Source organism: Cyprinus carpio, chromosome B1 (genome assembly GCF_018340385.1).
Source record: "Cyprinus carpio isolate SPL01 chromosome B1, ASM1834038v1, whole genome shotgun sequence".
In the NCBI taxonomy this organism is placed as follows: Eukaryota; Metazoa; Chordata; class Actinopteri; order Cypriniformes; family Cyprinidae; genus Cyprinus; species Cyprinus carpio.
Window position 1 is genome coordinate 14,254,424 of NC_056597.1, and position 24,050 is coordinate 14,278,473.

Consider the following 24,050-nt stretch of genomic DNA (forward strand, 5'->3'; position numbering starts at 1 on the left):
CTGTTCCTTTAATGCAAGCTAGACTACTCTCTGTCTGTGAAGGCTCTATGTTAAATGATATGTTCATGGATTGATTGACCACTCAGTAATTTGTTATCTGATCCTCAGAGAAAGTCTTACACACAGAGTACTAATTGATTAATGCAATCGGCTCGTGTTGTGCTGCGGCCTGCACATGTGACTGACAAATATGTTTGCTTGTTCACATGTTTACTTTAGGTTATGAGTGCCCTTACAGCTCGGTGATCCACTTAGACAAGCCAATGAGAGGATGGCCAGAGGTCACATGATCTACAGAAGCGCCTACCAGCTGGTACTACTGATTCTACTGAGCGTGCTCCAGCTGGCGCATACGCAAAGTGAGTACACAGACATCAAATACATATAAAACAGAGGCTGAATCCTCTGAAATGGTTTGCTTTGTGAAACTGTTTGAAAATGATTGCTGGCTCTTTTTGTGAAATATTCTTCTTCCCCACCAGTGCAAAGGATAAAGGCACACTTTAATGCAGCTTACAAAGTAGTATGTAATTAAAACATAATGTTTTTGAACATGCTAAGCAATTTCATCACGCTAAACCAGTCAGATGGATTATAATACTATCCTCCATTTGTTTCTTTCAAATGTCCAGATCAGTGTTTACAAGACAAGTGTGGCCTTCGCTGACTACATACAGAAATGACGTCAACGTTTAATACATGGATTTTAAGCTTTTCATTTGATGACCACGATAAAACATTGAAGTAGATAATCAGGCTGGCATTATGTTATTCTCTATTAGAAGAGGAAATAAATACCATTGTGTTTTTAGTTGGTAAGAATTTACATGCTGAAAAAAAGATTACATTTTTATTAAATTATTAAATTATTTTATATTAATTATTATAAACATTGTTCTCTCTTTTTTATTAAATTATTTTATATTAATTATTATAAACATTGTTCTCTCTTTGGTCTTTGTAATTGTGTTTCATAAAAAATGTAAGAGTAGTTGCACTCAAGGGCTTTTTTTGTTGTAAACGTTATCTGAGCCTTTGCAGATTAAAGCATGTAAAGTGAAGATGAAGAGATTTCATCGTGCATCATCTGGGGTGATGACACCAACTTTCACCTACACACTCACTTCATTGTTCTGTCTGAACCTGAGCTGAGGCTTTGGTTAGTTACACATGCCATTAGTTTAGAGCTGCTGGTCAGTGGGTTATAGTGCAGATTAATGTGACATCATCCTTAGATCGAGTGGATTAGCAAGCATGGCAGACTGCATCAGTCACACCGCTTATCTGCACTTTCCTCATCTACAAGAGTTCATTCAATCTGTCTTTTGTATTAACTGTAATGCACTTTTAATGCACACATGAAGTCACAGCTTGATTTTCAAATAGGTTTTATGATTTTAAAGTCAAAGTTAAATTTATTGTAATTTTCAGCAAGAGATAACAATGTGGTAATTATTTTAAGCCTTGGCTTTACTTTTAAACGTTTTCCACATGATTTGTTCTTGCGTGCAAAAACAGCTGGACAGAGTGCAATGTAATGAAGTGGCATAGAATGCAAGGCTTACATACTTACATTGTCACAATATCACAAAACTAACAAACTAAACAACATAAATAAAACACCAGAAATTCCTCCAATCCACCCATTTACTGATAAAAAAATAAAAAAAAATAATCATGATTTTTACTGGTATCTTAAACAAAAAACAGTAATATGAAGTATTTAGTACTGCATTTAATACTGCAGTTCCTAAATCATTATGGTAAATTGTCAAGAAATTTTAGTCTAAATTTTAGAAAGAAAACTATTTTATTTTATTTAAAATGACTGATTTTAGTTTTTAGTGTTTTATTTTTTTTAGAGTAGTATAGAAATTTAATATTTAGTACAATGTAAAAATAAAAAAAAGAGTTAAGTTACAGGTAGGATTTAAAAAATAACAAGTGCCAAATGCAGGTAAAAAAAAAAAAATTGCCAGCTGACCCATGAAGTTTTTAGAACTGCAATACTAAATGCTTACTTTTTTTTGTTTTATTTTATTTAAAATGATAGAATTCAAAACAATTGATTTTTTATTTGTAGTGTTTTTATTTATTTATTTAAACATAGGAGTATGGAATTTCAATGTTGGGTACAACATGAAAATAATTATTGGCCTAACTGTCAAAAGTATAATGAGTCAATTTATTATATTATTATATTTAGTGCATCTAGTGCTTGTTAATTTTAAATTCTGCCTGTAAACTACTCTCTGTGAGAAGTACAACTTCATGATGCATAGATGCATTTGTCAATGTTCATTCTGGAGATTTTAAATAGTAAAGGTTTCCTTATCTTCAAGACAATTCTGAGTTAACCAATCTCTGTCTTTCTCAGGTCCTCCTCAGTTCACTCGGACACCCGTTGATCAGATAGGGGTTCAGGGGGGTGTGGCCTCCTTCGTATGTCAAGCCACAGGAGATCCACAGCCTAAAATCACATGGAGCAGAAAAGGCAAAAAAGTCACCAACCAGAGATTTGAGGTAAACACACCTCAACTGAACAAACACAAACCATACAGACAGCTTGCTTACACATTTGCTGCAAGCAGCGATACAAGGTTGTAACACTACTAAAGTGAGATTCCCACATTTGCCCTGGCTCAAAGGATGCCATACACATGGTCTATAAAGACACACAAGCTATTCAGGGAGTTACTAACACATTTGTCTCTGTGTTGGTGTGTAGGTGATAGAGTTTGAGGATGGTTCAGGGTCTGTGTTGCGAGTGCAGCCACTGCGGACCCCCCGTGATGAGGCTGTGTATGAATGTGTGGCATCTAACGAAGCAGGAGAGATCAGCGCCTCCACCCGTCTTAGTGTTCTCCGCGGTAGGCACAGATCTGACTAGTAGCTTCTTCAAGAGTCTTAGTCTTCAAGTGCATTTCTGTCACGCTTGCTTAAAACATGGCATATCTGAGTATTACTGTTATTTTTAGAGATGCACTTACTGTACATAGAATGTCTGGGAAATACCAATTAAAAGATAATTGTTTTCATTCAGAGAATATTAACTGATTATGGAGAATATACAGGTATGGGCCCTTTACATGTTTTAATTCCAAGGACCCCAAAAAGTAATGATTCCCTTACCACTTCCTAAAATATAATGGTAGCTATATAATTTAAGCATGTTGTAAATGCACGCCATTTTCTAAATTCTAAACTCTGAAGGTTAATGTCCTTAAATATAATACATGAAGAGTTTAATATATGTATATATATATATATATTCTTTTTTTTGTAAAATTAAAAATGCATCCCATATAACTATCAAATATGTGTATTAAATACAAAACAAAGTTCTTTTTTTTTGTAAAATTAAAAATGCATCCCTTTTAATTTTGTAGTTTGTGGTCTACATACCTATCAGAGCTGTTTGTTGTCTACAAGACTAGGTCCTTAATGAAAGAAAACTTTTAAAAACAAACTGTATGCTACTTTTCATAACATCTGCATAAGATCACCTTCATCTTGTGAAGATCGAAGCCCTCCAGTGAAGGCAGAGGTGTGAGTGTAATGCTTGTTTGTATTTGTTTATTTCAGAGGACCAGCTTCCCACTGGTTTTCCTTCTATAGATATGGGCCCTCAGCTGAAGGTTGTGGAGCGTTCTCGCACTGCTACCATGCTGTGTGCAGCCAGCGGAACACCTGACCCTGAGATCACCTGGTTTAAAGATTTCCTCCCCATAGATACACACACTCATGGGCGGATCAAACAGCTACGCTCAGGTTTGTGTGCTCTGAAGGATTCACACAGTCTCTGTGCTCCTATTCTCATCATATGTTTAAAGGTGCACTTAGCAAATGTGTCTCATTCAAATGTTTTACACATAAAAAAATAAATAATACATTTTGCACATATGTTTTAAATGATGTACACTCACAAGAGATGAAGAGTCATATCAGTAGTTTAAAAAATGTTTTATTCTACATTGAGCAGGTCGTTACATGACCAATAAATTACAAATATTAATGTTATTATTAATAATAATAAGATAATATGTTTACTTCGTATACATAATTCATTGGTGATGCACCAATATTGAAATTTATACCACTATGGTAATAATTCATACAAAGTTTAGGGTCATTTATCAAATTAATACTTTTTAATTTAATACTCAGCATTAAATTGATCAAAAGTGACAGTAAAGACTTGTTTTAATGTTTCAAAAGATTTCCATTATAAATAAATGAATCTGAAAAAAATTACTGTTTAGTAAAAAATATTAAGCAACATTGATTATAATATGAAATATTTCTTGAGCATCAAATCAGCATATTGGAATGATTTCTGAAGGATCATGTGGCACTGAAGACTGGAGTAATGATGCTTTGCATCAGATAAATAAATTACATTGTAAAATATATTAAAATAGTAAATAAGTCATTTTAAATTGTATTTAAATTATATTTCACAATATTACTGTTTTTACTGAATAATTTATCAAAAAATGACACATTAAAAAAAAAAACAAAAGAACAAACAATGCATGTTAAAAAACATACCAAAACTTTTAAATGTGTATATAGTGTAAATAATGCATTGCTATATACTTTAGAAAATATAATAATAAAAGAACAAGCAAAACAGAGAATACAATACACATACACAAGACTCATCATAACAGAGGGAAAAATCAATTGTCATGCAGTCCCTGCCAGACCGATGTAACAAACCATAACGGCCAACAATTCCCATGCTACAAACTTACACACAAAACCTCTTTGAGTGCACCTTTAAAGAAATCCTGTAGCCTAATATGCTTTCTCTCACACACACACACAGACAGTCTCAAACACACTGTTTTTGCTGTGCGAGAACCTTAAGTGATAAATGTGCTGTCTCTCTTTCTGTGTTTTAATCTACAGAGTCCTTTGGTAAGTGTGCTATTCTGAGGCACAACACACACTCACATGTTCAACCACAAAACAAACAAACATGTAGTTATTGATAAAGCGCATGATATATCTATACAGTATATTGTATTCCCCCTAACAGTATAGTCACCCTCACTCCACTCACATAGTCACACAGCAGTCACGTACAGTAGATACAGTCCCCCTTACCCAAGCGCTGCCCCTCTAACGTGTGATACAGATCCTCTCGCTTCCACTCTCACTTACTTTTTCTGGCTCCCTCCTTCACTGGCTCACTTGTTCACTACTCCAAATGCTCACTGCCCTCGGCATTGGATTTCCTGCATCACTACCCCCTCACTCTTTCTCTCTCTCTCTCTCTCTTTCTTTCACTTTGTTGCCTAGATAGGTTTAAATGTCCTAATGCTGAATGTTACAGTCGCTTTTCACCCAAAACCGTGGCCTTTTTTGGCTTTCCTCTCTCTCTGGGCTTGAGTCTGCCTGTCTTAAGTCTTTGTGTTCTTTTCAACTATTATTCATAAGGATATTTTCTCTATTGCACTGGTTTTATGATCTGCTTTCTTAGAAAACGGAGGTGTCATCCAGAGGTTGTGCTACAAATAATCGTTGTCTGCCACTGGTTGTAAATTTTCCATCATGTTCTGTCAGGTTTTTTTTCTGTTAGTAAAATACATGTAACACTTGGTATTTATAGTGTGACATTGATATCACAACAGTATAGCAGAGTAGCAGATTCTTGACTTTTTATTCCACTCTTTGGTCTTGTAATCTGGAGATCTAATTTAAAGCTGCAGTCTGTAACTTTTGGCACTCTAGCAGTTAATAAACAGAACTGCGTGCGTCTTGTGGAAGAACATTGTAGCAGGAGCTACTTCTCTCTGTTTAGGTCTATGATGAATCACGCAGGTACTGAGCTACTCCGCAGCGGTTCCACCAGTACCAGTGTGAAACAGTCCGAATATAAACACTTAGCTGTACCGTAGTGATTCAGGATAAGCCAAAAACACGGTTTGGAAAATGGAATCATGGTGTACTAGCTTATTATATTACTTTTGTACATTTTGAACACAAAAAAAAAGTCTGCAGGACTGCAGCTTTAATACAAACAATATTTCATGAATTATTCAACTGGACTGCATTTGCAATCGGTTGTTTTTCTCTCATTAATTATATTTCACAGGGGTGCTTTCAAACTTTTCCCCCCTTTTTACTTTGTTTCTAATCCTTCTTTGCCTATTTTAGTATGAGAATGTTAAAAAAGGGTTTCTGGATACATAATAGACCAGATGCCTTATGTTTGTGAAAAATGAAATTAATTGAAAGCATTTTTTAATAAAAAAAAAAATTCATTTAATTTAATTACAAATCTGAATATTTATAATCGTAAATATTTTAAAAACGTGCTAAATGATGGAAAATGTTATTTCCTGTTTAGTTAAGACAACCTCTTTTGTCATCTCATAAAAACCCAACGTACACTTTGCACTTAAGACATGAAGAGTCTCCCTCCTCCCCTTTATCTCTTTTACTTGCACTCTTTTTTTGCTGTTTCTATTATATCCCTCTATCTTTCTGTTTTCTTTCTCTGTATCTTTTTCACTATCTCTGTCACTCTGTCTTTTTCTCATTCTCCCTCGCTGCACTAACTCGTCTTCTCTTTAATCTCCCATCTGCTTTCATTCTCACACATCCAGGGGGTACACCTATCCGAGGTAAGAGACTAAAGCCACCCACCATATCTATCCTCGCCTTACCGCTCTTTTTCTTTCTTTCTATCTTCCTCTTCCCCTTCCCTTCCTCTCTTTTCATCTCTCTTTCTCTCTGTTTGACTAACCATGACATTTTCAGAGACTGTGTTTGTCACGATTAATGTTCTGTCACCATGATAAGATTTCCTCCCCTTTACACAGATCTTATCTCAATGTGTTTTTTTTATGGTAAATTAAAATCAAATAGGCATTCATTTTGTGAGTTGATAAAAATCATTTAAAGAGGATTTACTTTAGTGGTTTTCTTTCTTGTGGTGGTATTACTTTTTGAAACAGGAAGCTTGGGCAGGACATATTGAAAGGCTCATCCCTAAAACCTACGTAGGTTATATTAGGAGGAGGGACATTCTCATTCTAGAACATATTATTGGATAAAAAATTGATAGATGAGTCATCTTTTTGGTCTGTTGTCCCCAAAGGCTATAAATTTTAAATGTGTATATTATGTAAAAGTGCACTATAGTGTTTTGATGGCTTCAAAGCTAACAGCCGAAAACTAAAAGCCACGAAAATCAACTTTTATTCCCCCTCCAGTCTAGAATGGTTGCGCCATTGCTTGAAAGGAAAAAAATATGATATAAATGCTATAATTTGTAGTTGAGGAACAAATATGAGCGATGGCTTGTGTTTTCCACCTAAATAGAGATGAGGCTGGCTAAATCATCTTATATTATCTTGTATTGTGAAATGCAGACCATTAAGTTAGCAATTTCAGTGACATGTTTGGCTGTCACTAACATTACAGAAAATACTGACGTTATTGTAAAATACTGTTGCTTTGCACAAATTAAAGCATTTTTTCCTGTTTTCGCTGATTTTCTCATGCTCTTCTGATCCCTCTGTGGATCTTATCACTTCTTTCTCCCTCTAATTAAACACCATTTCATTGTTCAGCTAGAAGTTTCTACTTGGATGATAAATCAGGCTATTTTATATTTATATCTTGTCTTTTTAATGAAGCCTTTTTAGAATCTGCTCTACATGCAGTGCAACAGTCTGTGTCTCTTGGAGTAATTTCTGTCTGTTTGTGTCTATCTAACTATTAATATTTAAATAACATTGTTGAAAGAGGCTGACTGCTTTTCTCTTTCTCTTCAGCAAGGTCACTTGTCTGATTGTTTTGAGATTTTAAGGCAATATTTGGTATATTTTATTCTTGAATTTTTTTTTAATACTGCAATGATTGTTATACACTTTAACTTTTTTCATTTTGTGCTGATATTTACATGCAAACCAGTTTGTGTGGTGTTGGCATGTCTGAGTTGCAGTTAACAAAATGTTACAAGTTCAGTACAAATTAAGCTCTATGTAAAGCATCTGTGACATACTGTTCCACAGAAAAGAGGGAATGTATTGTGCCGGGATAAACTGTAAAATGCATACATACAGTAGAAATTGTTGCTACTGTATACACTAGCATGATATAATTTCTTACTAACTTTGTAAAATTTTATATGAAAAAGTATATGCCTGTCAATAGAGCTTAACTTGTACACAACCCAATACATTTCTTCCAAAGTACTGAGCTGGTGACAATGTGTCGTTGTGTGTCGTGATGTTGTAAATTAGGGATTCACCGACAGGATTTTTTGGGGCTGATACCGATTTTAACAAACACTTATTGCCCGATTCCGATGCCGATACCGATATTTGTCACTTGAAATTTTGGCATCAAAATAGATAGTAGTTTGATCATGTTTTAAATCAGTAAAGTTCAAAAACACCTGCATTAAATCATACTAGCAGTTTTATTGCTGCATCATCAAATAATTTCTAATGAACATGGATTGGATTCATTTAATATTCAGCAGGCCTAAATAAATACAACAGAACAAAGATACATATCAAATAAACGGTGCTTTTTTGTTAGGTTTAACAGTTTTCAGGTACAGAAATAAAGTAAACAAATGTAAAATAACACTTCACTGTATAAATTAAATACATATTAATCCTTCTTTATTGTAACAGACTTTATTATGATTAATCTTCTAATTAGTTTTTGTATACATTTTAATATTTTTTGTAAGTTTAAATATATACAAGATCTCCTTTACTAAGGCTTGACTTGTTTTACAAAACATATTTAGTAAAGAATAGTGTGTGATCTTTTGTCTTTTGTTATTTGATTAGAATTAAAGTGCAGACAGCAGTGCTAGGATTATGCAACAGACATTATACAGCTCAGTACCTTCAAGCAGTTAATTAATAAACCATTGGTTTGTTATATCAGCCTTTTTCTTTATATAGCCGATATGCCGATGGTTGTAAATTGAGGAAAAATCGGCCGATAAATATTGGCGGCCGATACTTTGGTGCATCCCTGTTGTAAATGTAAATGCCTTTATATGTGCATATGTATCCAGGTGCACTTCAGATTGATCAGAGTGAAGAAACTGATCAGGGTAAATACGAGTGTGTCGCGACCAACAGCGAAGGAACACGCTACTCAACACCAGCTAACCTTTATGTCAGAGGTACAGCTTTGTGTTACTTATTTGAGTGCTGTAGAATTAGAAGATAAAACCTGTAACTAACACATTTTTATGAATAGTGTAGTATGATCTGTCTGATTCTTCTTAGATCATCTCCTCTTATCTTAGAAATGTTGTCATTATTTGTTTTTTCAATGCTCATTTCTCACTGCCGGACTCATCTATAGAGTTAAGAGATGGTAAGTGCTCTTCTTTTTTCTTACTCAGACCCCCACATCCACATAATCCTTCCCCTCCACTGGAATTCCCTCCCTCCGGATGGTCTAACTCACTTTCCAGATCCTAATACTGCATATGTCATTTGACACTAATCGGCCATATTTCACCTGATCCTACTTAACCGCATTCCATAACATCATGCTAATAGCAAATTATATCATAGTAATGCTATGTACTTATTTGAACTTGTGTCCATATGAATTTTTTTTTTTTTTTTACAATTTAATTCATACATTCATCTTAGGTTATATGGGCATTTATGTTATAGAAGACTGTGACATTACAGCATCATAATTTTCTGTATTTTCACAATTTATAAGCAGGGGAGAGAATGGTTTGTTTGTTTGCAAGTAAAAATTAGATACAGTAGAAGGAAAATTAATAATATAATATATAATATATTCCATGGTGTCCTAATGAAATTACAAGAAAGCATGCATAACATAAGACAATAACAACTCAATATTAATAAAGAAACACTTTACAGTAATGCTCCATTTGTTAATATCAGTTAAATGCATTAGTTAACATGAGCTAACAAAGAAATATACTTCTAAAGCATTTATGTGTTAGTAAATATTATTTAATAACTGCATATTATTAGCATTTTCATAAACCAGACAGGAAAAGTGTTTTTTATTATTATTATTTTTTTTTTCAAATCAGCTTTTTTCTTTCTTTCTTTTTTTCTTTTTTCAATATTTCATTACATTTAAATTACAAATTCAGCATCACTGTATGGTACACTTAACCCCACAACTACAGTACCATTTTGGGAAAAATGCTTCTTTTTTATTTCTTCATGGCTAATTTTTAACAAATTTTTGTGTGAAATATATTTTTAACCTTGCATAAATTTGCTTTACAATGTACAGTGTGTACTTTGTCGTGCCAAAATCAGTGTTTAGCTGTAAAAAATTGTGTAGCGCTTTTCTCATGTGGTCACAGGCAGCTGTGTTTGATGGGTCCTTTCTAATTATATGGGCAGTCACAAAAATTATGCATAGTCTGGGACATTAAAGAGGAGGCACAGCCACATCTTATCCCACTCTTCACTACAACACAGATTGATAACCTGCAGCGTACAACATCTTGAGGGCGTATCTTATTAGGCGCAGTGCTCTCTGTAGCATTAATAATGTCTTTAGCATGAGTTAATAAATGACTCACTGTCTTTCACACCCTCAGTGCGTCGCATCCCTCCTCGCTTCTCAGTGCCACCGATGGATTATGAGATCATGCCGGGAGGAAGTGTGAATATCTCCTGTCAGGCAGTGGGCGTTCCCATGCCATATGTCAAATGGATGCTGGGAGCAGAGGATTTGACTCCAGAAGATGACATGCCTATTGGGCGGAATGTTTTAGAGCTCACAGATGTACGCCAGTCTGCCAACTACACATGTGTGGCCATGTCGACTCTCGGAGTTATTGAAACTGTTGCCCAGATCACAGTTAAAGGTACGCAGGAGTGATGTTTAAAAGGCTCTTTGAAGATGTTTAATTAATGAAAGAAAAACCTTTTAGTTAAACAATATGTTCCATGGGCAGAGCCAATATTTAGGAAGCAGGGTGGCTGATGGTTGTTCCAAAGCCTAGTGAGTGAGCTGGCTTGCTGTCTAATGCCTGGCTAACTGAAATATGACCTCATAAGTCAACGACTTGGAACATTCTTCACTGGCAGCAACTTACTCTACACAAAATCAACTTTTGTCTCACTTCCTTCACCTTTTTAATATTTGTTTGACTGAGCTGGTTTCAATGCATTGAGATTGCCTTCCCTGTAAGAAAAAAAGAGCATTTCTGCTTTTGAATTTGGCCAAAAATTGCTTTTTTAGTAGGTGTCATTACTACATTCTGGAACAACCTTACGTGCTATACCATATGTAATGATGATACTCAATGACAATGATTAAAAAAACTATTTTTTATATAGTTTTAGAAAGAAAAAAGTTATATTGTGAATTATTACAATTTAAAATGACTTTTCTTTTTTAATATATTTAAAAATGTAATTATGTAAGTATTCCTGTGATGACAAAGCAGATTTTTTTTTATCAGCCATTACCCCATTCTTCTGTCACATGATCCTTTAGAAATCATTATATGTTGATTTGATGCTCAACTAACATTCTTATTATATGTTATCATATAATAAAAAAAAAAAAATAACATCACTAAATATTATTTTTAAAAATAAAACTATACTTAAAAAAATCATTAATTAAAAGAATAAAAAAAAAAACAAAAAATACTGTATTTGAAACTAAATATTTGTGTATGTAATGTACAAATATACTGTAAGTCTTTACTCTTACGTTTGATCAGTTTAATGCATCCTTGCTTAATAAAAGTATAAATGTACTGAAAAATATAAATTTAAACTTTTGAACGATTTTCACTTAAATATTACACAGCACACAATATTAAATAAATAAATAGTTATTTAATATTTTAAATAAATGTCCCTAATTGATACATTTCCTCCTCCGTAGCCCTTCCCAATCCTCCAGGAGCTCCGGTTGTCATGGAGCGATCTGCCACCAGCATTACTCTAATGTGGGACAGTGGAAATCCACTTCCTGTATCTTACTACATCATTCAGTATCGTCCCGCCTCCTCCACCGACCCCTTTAAAGAAATTGATGCCATAGCAACAACTCGTTACAGCGTGGGTGGACTCAGCCCCTACTCGCACTACCATTTCCGGGTTGTGGCGGTGAATTCGATTGGCCGTGGCCCACCGAGTCAAACCGTGGAAGCTCGCACGGCCGAGCAGGCGCCTAGTTCCCCTCCTCGTCGTGTCAGAGGTCGTATGCTGAGTGGTTCCACAGCAATGGTGCAGTGGGAGGAGCCAGAGGAAGCCAACGGTCAGGTGGTTGGTTACAGGGTGTATTACACCTCGGATTCGTCACTATCTGTGAGCCAATGGGAGAAGGAAATGGTTCGAGGGGCGAATTTTCTGAACATACGAGATCTGACACCGAACAAAACCTATTATATTAGAGTTCTCGCTTTCACTGCAGTGGGAGATGGACCTCTTTCCAGCGATCTGCACATCATTGCCAAGACAGGAGGTGTGCAGAATGTGAAGTTGGGATTATTTTATAGATTCTAATATTGCAGCTTATTTTGTTTCTGTTGCATCATTTTCTAAGCATCGTCTTTCTGCCTCCTCTAATTTCTAGTCCCGTCCCAGCCCACAGAACTGAAGGCAGAGGTGAAATCAGAGACCAGCATTCTTCTGTCGTGGATCCCTCCTGCTCACAGTGGTACAGATGCCATCACTGGTTATGAGCTCATTTACAGGCTTGGAGACCAGCCAGAGCAGGTACACACAGACACACACATACGAAACATTTGCATTTTGTAGTGTCTGGTTTAATGATAATTACTTTAAACCTCTATCTTCCAGAAAATATCATTTGATCCAAGCTCCAGTTATCTGCTGAAGAATCTGAAGCCGTTTTCCACCTACATATTTCAACTAGCAGCACGCAGCAAACACGGCCTGGGGGCATTCACCAGTGAAATCACCGTTCAGACTCCACAAACACGTATGTTCTATTTGAAGATTTTATGAAACCGATACAGACACAGACACCTTTCTCCTTGCTAAAAACACCAAGCTATGTGTTTTAAATGATGGTGTGCTGGCAGGCTTCATAACTAATTTTACCAGCAAGATGTCCTTTAATCAACCACAGTCTAACATCCCCTATTTAAATTTACTTACACTCGTGGTGCTTCACGATGCCATAAAATAACCTTTTTGTCTAAATGGTTCCATAAAGAACCTTTAAAGAACCAAAAATGGTTCTTCTATGGCATCACTTGAAGAACCTTTTGAAGCACCTTTATTTTTTAGAGTGTAGCTAAAGTATGGGTAAACTAAATAAAAGTTGCTAATGATATTAAAGCTATTTAAGTGGCAAATGTAATTTCACATACAGTACAGTATATAACCATCCGTATCATCAATTTTTGCAATCAGTTACGCTGCCATTCTTTGATTTGGTGTTTTATAATTAAGACATTGCTTTTATCTGGAAATTATTAATTAAATTGTTTAAAAGTCACAGTAAAGACATTTATAATGTTTCTATTTCAAATAAATGTTGTTCTTTTGAGCTTTTTTTCCATCAAAGAATCTTGAAAAAAGGCTACTTTTTAACTGAAACCAACTGAACTGGACAATTTGTCCAACTGAAAGTATTTTTCCAACTGAAAGCATTTAGTCTGGAATCAAATGGCTAGAAAGATATCCAAAAATCTGATAAATGTACAGTAAAGAAAAAACTGAAAATTAATGCATCTAAATATTATATTGAAACAAATAGCAAGTGCTGTTTATGCAATTAAAAAGTGTCCTGATGAAAATAAATGTTGCACTGATGTAAACAGGAAGTGTCAGTTAGAAAAACATGCCTATATGTAGGTATGTGTGTAAGATTAGGACAAGTGTTCATTAGAACTGACTTTAAGAAGAGTCCCATTGTAGCTCTTAGAAGATTTCTTTTGAACAGGAAGTGGAAACTAGTTCTTCAGACTGCAGATTAACTAGACATTTTTTATGCTGACACATACATACACACATAGAATATGATAAGCGTAAAGCCATGGTCACACTATATTTTGAGCATGCATTTTTTGTTTGGACACAGCAATGCTAGTGATATGATGTCACGCTCTGCAGCATCTTTTTAAAAACTTAAATTCAACATCTAACAATATATATGATATGATATTATGATATTAATCATAAATCCAAAATGTAAAAACATACAATCTGCTCCACTTTCCAGCAGTGTTGCAGTTTTAAATTTATGTTCTTTTACTTCAGCTAAGGTCATACGGTTACATATGATACGTATTTGCAGGTCTGAGTTCACCAAACTTGAACTTTGGGAAGCAGCGAAACAGCTTCGCATGAGCTTGCGTTTCCACCCTTTCACATTTGCATCCACATGAATGAAAGTCAACAGAAAGAAAAGTATAGTGTGACCGGCCCTTTAAGGCCCACTCACACCAAGAACGATAACTATAGAGATAACGATAAAGATATAGTTCTAAGAATCATTGTCAATAGTCCACACCACAACTATAACGATAAAGGCACAGAGAAACGATATCGTTGGAATTACTTTCAGAGCGATTTTTTTCCTGCTGACGAATGATAAAAAAACATCAGAATCCATCCTGCTATAAAGAGCTCGAGAATTTAAAGCGGCAGACGAGCATGCGCTTAGAATAAACAGACGATATTGTCCGCTGGTATGGACACTAATATCTTTATCTTTATAGTTATCTGTATATTTATCGTTCTTGGTGTGAAGGCGGCTTTATTCGTTATTGCCACTGAAACGTATATAATGGCGTAGAGTGGTGTATTTAGCTTTTGCCTATGCAAATAAAAATAAAATGAGAAAGAGGACTTCCCTCTGACTCGCATGATATTGTCCCAGTCCGTTCACTGGATGGGTTAAGTGTAAACAGCAGGTAAGATCATGAGACACTCAATTAAAAAGGATCTGGAAAGATGGAGTCAAGTAAGTTTTATGTTGAATATATTTCTTTTTCATTTCAGTTCACCATTTGTGGATGATCATTTTTAGTTTGATGTCTTTTTATACCTGTCTGTGACAGTACCACAACATTTTACGTATGTTTTGTCTATTTTTTGTCTTTATCTCTTATTTCATCTCATTTTCATGCATTATCATCCATGACAACACTAAAACTATCCTCTGCTGCCACAACACACACAATTAAACCCACCCACTTCTCTAACCACCCAATCAGAGTCCATACCCCCTCCCCAGGAAGTCACATGCTTAAGCCCCTCCTCCACAAGTCTATTGCTTAGCTGGGCTCCACCTCTGACAGATGAAAATGCAGGCATAACAGGATACTCCATCAGATATGTGGCAGTGGAACGGGAGAAAGACCCCGTACAGAGGATCGCGGACATCCCATCGAACTGTTTTCGATATCGGATTGAGGGGCTGAAGAAAGGGACCCTGTATTCTGTGACAGTTGCTGCCCACACTGACACAGGTCAAGGGCCTGAGAGCCTACCGATATTGATCCGCACAGAAGAAGACGGTATGTCTGTATGACAGTTCTTAAATTTGACCCTTTACCTGAAGCTAAGTGTCCCTTTCCTTCGTCTACCAAAGGCGCATTTGTCCTCTCAACATTTGCCTTGTCCTGAACCAAGTGATTCCATTATTTCTGACTTCCCCCAAGCTCCTCTTTCTTGAAGGATTTTTCCATCTGTATCGATAATTGCATTTTTGTCATCCTGGTGAAAACATGGTCAGATCCTTATCCATGGCAAAAGCTTTTTCCCGACGAATTGCCATACCTCTTTTCCTCACCTTTTCCATCCTTCCTGCTGTGAGCTGGAAGGCATGTTCAGCTGTGAATAAATGTTATTTTACTAAAATGCCCCTTTAGTGCCCAGCGCACCACCACAGAGTGTGGATGTGGTGGTCTTAAATGCCACCTCTGCCAGAGTGTCATGGAAACCTCCAGTTGCTGAGCGACAGCATGGAAAGATTCGAGGTTACCAGGTGACATATGCCAGAAGAACAGCAGGGGAGAGAACAGTCTCTCCCAGAATTAGGGAACTCCTACTGAGAGACCCGCAGGTAGGAGACTTCACCTCACTGACACACACACACACACACACACACACACACACACACACACTTCTCAGTCAGTATGTGCTGCAACCCTTCTTTAGAAATGGGGTGTTTATTTTTGTTGAGTTGTTCTCACTTTGACGAACATAAAGAATAATTTAATCTTAAATATAAAGGACTCTCAGTATTCACTCCTTTGACACCAATATGTGACCCGTGCTGGCAAAATGAGTCAGAATACGCATGGTCTAATTTTGAGCTATAGGCGAAAGAAGTGAAAAATGTCAGTTTTGGTCGAATTTGAGGTTTTCACAAAAATTTGTTCATTAAGCCCTCTTCTAGTGACCCCAATGCTTCAAATAGTAATTAAACATCTAAAATGATCTTTCTTTTTATGTTTTCTGAGAGGAGTACCTCTTTCTCTGCTCACTTCTGGATGACTGCTGCTGCTTCTCACCAAAAGTTGCTGGCCAATGGATTTCTCGATGACATGAGTCCAAACCAGTGAAATATGATTTTTCAAATCCATGCTGATGAAAATAAAATGATCGCATTGAAAGACATTTGCAAAGCACTATAATCTATAAAGTACATTGTGAAATATTTCTTGGCAAAATTCACACAAACATAATCTGTTATGTCTTACATGAACGTTTAGTTAATAGTTGGGGAAAAATCTGATGTGTAACATTATATTAGATCCATGCATTACAGTTGGTCTTAATATAGATCTGTCTCAAAGTTAATCAAACATTAAAAGAAAAGACGGAGTCACTCGCTGCTCTGTTTATTTGCATCTTTGTTCTTATTTTTAATAACAAAGATAAAATGAAAAATGGCTATATTGAGATTAATAGTATAGTAATTATCATTAAGAAAAGAATTGGAGGAAAATATGCAACTTTGCTTGGTGATATTGCTTTGGAATCTTCAGAAAACTCGATTTTTCTCAAAATCAACCTTCAAATGGCTGTAGCTTAGGAATTTGGCCAGAACTGGTCACAATAAATATATGTGCACTGTAAAAAATGGTTAAGCGGTAAACGACTAAAAATGCTACAGTGAAAACCTATTAATTGCTTAACAGTAAGTTTCCCTACTATTGTATATACGGTGAAAACAATTTTACGGTAAAATACAGTTTTTGGAAGTGAAAAAGAATGTATTATTTACAGTGGAAAAAAAAGTTACGTTTCACATTTATTGTTTTTCAAATTTTACATTAATTAATGTACATTAATTTACATTTTAATTAATCCAAATAATCTAAATAATTTTGTAATTATGAAAATTAATAGTGATATGAGAGCAAAGTGACATTTGGAAGATCAGAAATTATTGAGATTGCATCTTATATGAGAGTATTTTTACAACATGTCATTACCGAAGCAGCCAGTATTTGAACATTTTAATTTATAAACAGTTGAAAAATTTTTTCATTCATATTTATTAACTCATAATTAAATGTATAATTTACTGCTAGCTAATTGTTGTGTTAATAAGTATAAGGTTTATCCAACCTGATACAGTATGTAGAAACCTGAAAAATGTCACTTCCATCACACAAAATATAAAAAATCCACACGGTCACACATATCAAAATTTACTTGATCAAGTACATGTGATAATGTGATGGCTGAAACAGTCTGAAGATGTTTCAAGGTTTCAAGTAGTGCTGCTAATTGAAGAATCACTCACATATATTAGAAATATGATGCAGATCCCAGCTATCACTTGATCTGAACGAGTTTTGTTTGTTTGTCAGTAATTAGGCTTCTTAGCTCAGCTACTGCTTTCTAAATGGACTTTAATTTAGCCTAAATCATCAGATAACATCAGAATCTGCTTATTATCCGCATGCTGAGCCAGAACCTCTGATAACTATCTCAAAAACTAAGAGCCTTAAAACCACCATGTAATTGTCCCAGTGAACCTTTCACACTATTTATTCTTAATAGAACTTTATTCATTGTGTTGTTGCGAATAATCATATTACATCTTGGCATTCACATTAATTTTAACTATTGATGTCTTGTTTTTGTAACCAGCCACAGAACGACTCGAAACAATATGTGAGTATATCTACTTTGAACATGACCCAGAATTTGAATGCATATATTTACATGAATCAAAGTCCCTTTGAGGCAGATCAATTCACTTTGCGGCTATCTTGGTTGTGCCTTCAGGCACCTTATTTTATCTAGGCAGTAGGCATGAATAGAAATATACCTGAGTGTATAACAACTGTAGTCTGTTTGTCAAGAGTCAAATCAAATCATTAAGAGATCAATGATATAAAAAAGCTTCTTTAGCTCAAATCATAGTAAAAAAAAAAAAAAAATTCATGCTGGTCCAGCTAATGTGTTTGCACATACTGTACTAAAGTAAAACTTAAAAGTATACTCCTTTAACTGACAAGCTGGACATCCATTCACCGCCACATTGAGCACTGCAATTTCTCCCATTAATTTTGCAACAATTCTTTGCCTTCCTTCTTACTCAGTCTCTGATATGAATACAGATTATGTGGTGCAGTATTACAGAACATTTGATTTCTTTAAATTTTGATTTTTTTTCTTTTTTGTTGAATTAGTGTTATGGTAAAATGTATATTTGTTTATTAGGACCTAATTTTGACTGATTTATGGCCGAACACTGAATACTCTGTGACTGTGGCTGCATTCAACTCAAAAGGCGATGGAGCACGTAGCAAACCTACAGTCATCAGAACTAAACCATCATGTGTGTACACACTCCAACATACATACATGCTAATGCATTGGTATATATACTTGTTTTTATGTTTATCTCAATGTTAAAGAGAAAGGTCACCCAAAAATGAAAATATTTTACTTACCCTCATGTCATTCCAAACCTGCATGACTTTGTTTTATTATATAGAACACAAAGGGAGACAATTTAAAGGATTGCTTTTCTGCACTCTTCAAAAATGTGCCAAGGAAAGCAATGGTGGATGTCAAGAGTGAATATCACTGAATGAGTTCAGCTTTTCAAATTATAAGGGCATTGATGTATAAACAAATCATTCAAGCCAATTTTGTGAACCCGATCAAATGATACACTGAAAAGATCTGGCTCAAAATTATTTCCCAGCAAGAGTTCCTTCAGAGTTCCTTATTTCCTTCAGAGTATTTCAACTTTTTGAATAATAAGGTGCGAGTTCAACTTTTGAATAATTAAATGAAACATTCAGACCGATATCGTGAACCAGATCAAATAATTCACTGACAAGATCTGAATAAAAAAGAATATTGTTAACAAATCACACTACTTCTATTCACTTAAAAAGCTATGGTGGATGTCAAGATTTTTAGCGAATATCACTAAATATTGAGTCTGTTACATTTCGATTCAACCAATTTGTGACCGGATCAAACAATTCACACAAAAGAGAGCTTCTCTTATTAACGCTATGGTGAATGTCAAGATTTCCAGTGAATTCATTCATCTGGGGATTTCAGTGAGTCATTTTTAAAGGTTGAAATCTTAAGTCCCCGTTCATTGTAATTCCATGGAAACTTTGTTCTTTTGTGTATTACACAATTAAGTCTTTTCATTTCTGGGTGAACTAATCATTGAAGTAACCACTAAATCAAGTGTATCACTTAACTCTACACATATCTTATCTGCAGTGCTACATATGTAGTGTTGATCTACAGCATTATTTTCTCCTCCACAGTGCCAGGTATGCCCCTGCTTACAGTTGCGCCATCTGAAGATGGCACTGCCCTGCTGAAATGGCAGCCTCCTCCTGCTGGTCTGTCCCCTGTGCTGGGCTACAGGCTCTCATATGGCCAAGCTGACCCGACCTCAGACTCCTTCATGGTGCAAGAGCTAAATGCTGAGGAGCGCACCTACAGCGTCCCATCTTTGAGCGCAGGGGTGCTGTACGTGTTCCGTCTGGCCGCCCGTACCATCTGGGGTTATGGTTCAAGCGCTCAGGTCACACTTTTAACACCAAACATGGTGCAGACAACCACAGACGACATGGTAACAGCCACAGGGACAACAGATGCTTTAAATGTGAGCATACAGGAAACAGTTCCGCTTTTGGCTAACTTAACAGCCGAAGACATCAACTCCTCTTCTGTGATTCTGAGATGGGAGCGACCAAAAAACCATGACCGGATCCAAGGTTACCGTGTGTGGTTCGCTGTCACTTATAGTAATGGCACGGACATTGCCATGGAATCAGACGTTTCGGAGGCCACAGTGGTTCTTAATGGCCTAAGGCCAAATACTGAGTATGTGGCGAGAGTGTGCATGCTTAGCAAACACGGCCCTGGGCCCTATAGTCTCCCTATATCCATCAAAACACAACCAGCACAGGAAGGTAGGACTCATGTGTATCCTTCTCACACACAAATATTTACTGTCAGGCAAAGCCTTCCAAAACAAAACCACTACATTTTCATTACTCTAGAAGAATGTTTTCTGTTTATGTCTGGTCATATTTTATCTGTCTTTGTTGGTCTGAGTCTCTTGTTCGGTGGCCTCCGTTAAGTGCAGATAAAAGGTGAGCATCTTTCTGTAAATGGATCTAGGTGAATGTGGAGTGCTCCATTATCTCATAAGACAACTATGGTAAAGGTGAGCCTTTAGAAACGAGTGATGAATTCTTGTCAGCACTATGAGAAAAAGTAACTTACTAGCTCTCCTGGCGTCTCTGTGCACCCTTTACGGATAACAGCCTGATGTGGTAAATGTTTTTAGTAGAAACAGTTGAAAGGATTCTTTGATGTTCTTCATAAATGCTTTAGCAATGCTGGAGGCCAGAGATTCTGCTCAGGTGAGCTGAAGTATTGATGTGTGATGTGTTGATCTCTTGTTTTTTTTTTTTTCCTATCTCTCTTTAATAGTGTTTGCTGTGAACTTCAGAGTGAAAGCTGCTATGAAGAGTTCAGTGCTGCTGACCTGGGAGTCACGAACCACCACTAATAAAGCACAGTCTCTTATTGTAAGTACTGCGAAATACAGTACTCTGCTGCGTGTGTGTGAGAGCCTGAGTCTGGTTTTGTTGAAACAATTAATGTGTGAAAAGGTAAGGGATGTGGTTCTCAAACTTTTTGACTCCAAAAGCCACCATGAAATCAAAACCTGCATGACTAATGGGTTTATAAGAATGGGTTTATATAATAGGAGTTTTTCAATTGTCTGTGGTAAATATAAATTGACAATACTTTGCTCTACATCATAAATTATACACACAAATACTGAAAATGATTTGAAGTTATCTTTATTTTTAAAAATGTACGGTACAGCACTGTAAAGACAAGCTGCTTGTTTTCAGATGTTTTTATTTACACAAACCAGGAGTTTCAATATATTAGCATAAAATAATTAATTAAAATAACTTCAGTAATTCTAGATGTTTCAACAACTGAATGTTTTTAAGAGTTCACACTTTTAGAAACTATAGAAAATTACATTACTTTTCAAGATTAAAAAAAATGATTTGTACTCAAAAATTGCAGTTTCTCAGTTGTTTCTACAATATTTTAGAACTTAATGTAACTAGAAAAATGTAGATTTAGTTTACAGGTGGACAGCTTCATGGCATCTATTTGTACATAGTTCATTGGAAACGTCATATATGTTTCTGACATGAAACAAAATCTGAATAAAAATTTTGATCACCAAAAAAAAATAAAAAAAAAATTGTTTCATGACTTTTCCAGGTCTAGAAATCACACTTCTAAAATTCTCTCATATATTTTCCATGACCGTGGGATCCCTTGTCTAAAATTGTTGAGAGAATTAATTAAAATAGGAAATCTGATATTTTTTGCTGTTTTTTTTTTTGTTTGTTTTTTTTAAAGCATGTTTTGTCTTTTTTTAATAATTTAAAGCCAACTTGTGGCCCCCTTTTAAATGTGCTGAGGCCCCCTGGTGGGCCCTGGACCCCTGGCTGAGAATCACTGGCTTAGATGACATAATATATTGTGTGTGTGCTGTTCCTCCATAGCCACCCTTCATGCAACATATTGAGATGAAATTGTGTATGACAGTGTTTGTATAAACGTGTGAGCGTGTGCATTTAGCAAGTGTCTGAGGTGTCAGTCTTAATCTCTCTCTGCCCTCCTCGAATGTGTGTGTGCCACAAGATGAGCAAAGTCTTGGCTGGTTAAGTGTGCAGTTTACGTTTATTTGCTTTTCTATGTTCTGCTTCTCACTCAGATCTCATATGGTGATGGTGAGAGTGTGGAGGTGGATGGGCGGCTCGGGCAGAAGTTGGTGACTAAACTGAAGCCCCAGTCTCTCTACACCTTCATGTTAACTAGTAAAGCTGATGGCACTGGAGGCCTGCAGCACCGTGCAGATGCCATGACGGCTCCAAACCTGCTCACTAGGAAACCCCAGGTGCTGGAAAGGACCAGCTCTCAGAGCATCGCTACCCTGCAGCTGCCCACTGTCCAGGGACAGGCTAATGTCAGGTCAGGAATACACCAATGAAAATAGAGGGTGGGATTTATTAAAAGCTTCAAATTTGACTTACTTTGAACTGTTTATGTTCAGGTCTAAATTAGATTGTCAGATTTCCATTGTGGTCTCGGAATTCTAAACTCAAAAATTCACAGAGGCTGCATTTATTTGATCAGTAAAAATAATATTGTGAAAGATTACCCTAATAAAAAAGTCATATATTTAAAATACATTCATTTCATACTAAGTATGGTTCAAATCTATTAAGATATTTACTGACATATCGCTCAAGACTTACTAATATAAAAATTAGGATAAAACTTTATTTGGAGTACTACTTGTGCACAATGCACATTTTTTAAATATTAAACATAAAATGTGTTTTAATGGCACTATTGATGAAGATTGTAAGATATTTGAATAATAAGTCTTTAAATGTATAATAACTCTTTAAATGCAAGATTTTTAAAGAGTACCTGAAGTATACTTGCAATAGTTCCACTTTAGCACAATCAAATATATTTCAGCATATCTTTAGTTGGACTTCAGCCCTACTTCTGCACAATTAAAGTGCATTAAGTACAAAATTAGCTGTTCCAATTTAGCAGACTTCAAGTATACCAGTTTAGTATACCAAAAGTACAATTGCAGGGTATTTTTATTAAGTACATATATGTAAATGTATTTGTAGTATACTTAACATGAAATAAATGTATTTCAACTGCATTTTAGTATATTTATTTTTCAATAGGGTAATACAATTTAAAAATAACTGTTTCCTGTTTTAATATTATTATTATAATAGTAGATATTTTATGTAATTTATTCATGTAATGGCAAAAAAAAAAAAAAAAATTTCAGCATTCAGTTTTATGGTGCAAACATTTTTCTTTATGATCTTTTTTTATTTATTTGGAGCAAAAAGCAACCCCAGACTTTTCTTTATGAGATTCACCCATTATAATTAATATCATATTTTTATTTGAGGGTTTCTACATTGTGGTTGTCCCCCTGAAGAGGCAGAGAGGAGGAAACTTCCAGAATGTATGGAGTGATCCAGATGAGATGAACATTGATGAGGTAATACATTTTTGTAATTGAGTTGCAGATGTTGTAATTTTGTACAATTTTCATCAAGTTCTTCACCGTCATTGTTGAAAAAGCTGTTCAAAGTTTAAAGCACATGTTGGTTCAACACAGGGGAGTTGCAGTGTCTGTTGTGATTAACTTCGTGTCATGCGCTTGTCTGTTTTTTGGTTTCTCCAGCTGCTGAGGGAGATTAATGGCACCGGTCGCTCTGTGCGTCTACGGAGGCAGGCAGAGGCAAAAGCATACATCAGCGCTCATTTCCAGAATCTTCCAGCAGAATTCAAACTAGGAGACGGACGCGTGTATGGAGCTTTCCTAAATCGGCCGCTTGTAAATGGACAGGAGTGTGTGTGCTTCGTGCTGGCTATTCTTGAACTGGGCCAGAATGTAAGTCCTTCTTTTCTCTCTCATGTTAGAGTATCTTGGGGTCCATTATGAAAATGTATGGATACACTGTTTTAAATAATCAT

The 24,050-nt window shown here is 35.6% G+C and overlaps 1 protein-coding gene across 15 annotated transcripts in view; it reads left to right on the forward strand.

Moving 5' to 3' along the window:
* Window positions 1–24,050, forward strand: part of LOC109063276 (receptor-type tyrosine-protein phosphatase S-like) — a 64,067-nt gene that overhangs the window by 25,490 nt on the left and 14,527 nt on the right. For 5 of the 15 annotated variants that reach the window (XM_042716651.1, XM_042716654.1, XM_042716656.1 and 2 more), the window contains 21 exons: window positions 220–359; window positions 2,378–2,523; window positions 2,729–2,870; window positions 3,586–3,771; window positions 4,915–4,923; window positions 6,618–6,635; window positions 9,056–9,166; window positions 9,352–9,363; window positions 10,592–10,861; window positions 11,896–12,477; window positions 12,589–12,731; window positions 12,816–12,957; window positions 15,203–15,505; window positions 15,860–16,053; window positions 18,096–18,119; window positions 18,672–18,789; window positions 19,748–20,401; window positions 20,928–21,025; window positions 22,246–22,502; window positions 23,478–23,571; window positions 23,758–23,967. In XM_042716651.1, the coding sequence (XP_042572585.1) occupies window positions 272–359; window positions 2,378–2,523; window positions 2,729–2,870; window positions 3,586–3,771; window positions 4,915–4,923; window positions 6,618–6,635; window positions 9,056–9,166; window positions 9,352–9,363; window positions 10,592–10,861; window positions 11,896–12,477; window positions 12,589–12,731; window positions 12,816–12,957; window positions 15,203–15,505; window positions 15,860–16,053; window positions 18,096–18,119; window positions 18,672–18,789; window positions 19,748–20,401; window positions 20,928–21,025; window positions 22,246–22,502; window positions 23,478–23,571; window positions 23,758–23,967 (3,801 nt within the window). In that variant the 5' untranslated portion in view covers window positions 220–271. The remainder of the gene's footprint in view (window positions 1–219; window positions 360–2,377; window positions 2,524–2,728; window positions 2,871–3,585; window positions 3,772–4,914; window positions 4,924–6,617; window positions 6,636–9,055; window positions 9,167–9,351; window positions 9,364–10,591; window positions 10,862–11,895; window positions 12,478–12,588; window positions 12,732–12,815; window positions 12,958–15,202; window positions 15,506–15,859; window positions 16,054–18,095; window positions 18,120–18,671; window positions 18,790–19,747; window positions 20,402–20,927; window positions 21,026–22,245; window positions 22,503–23,477; window positions 23,572–23,757; window positions 23,968–24,050) is intronic. The other 10 variants (XM_042716658.1, XM_042716662.1, XM_042716660.1 and 7 more) reach the window with 6 other exon arrangements.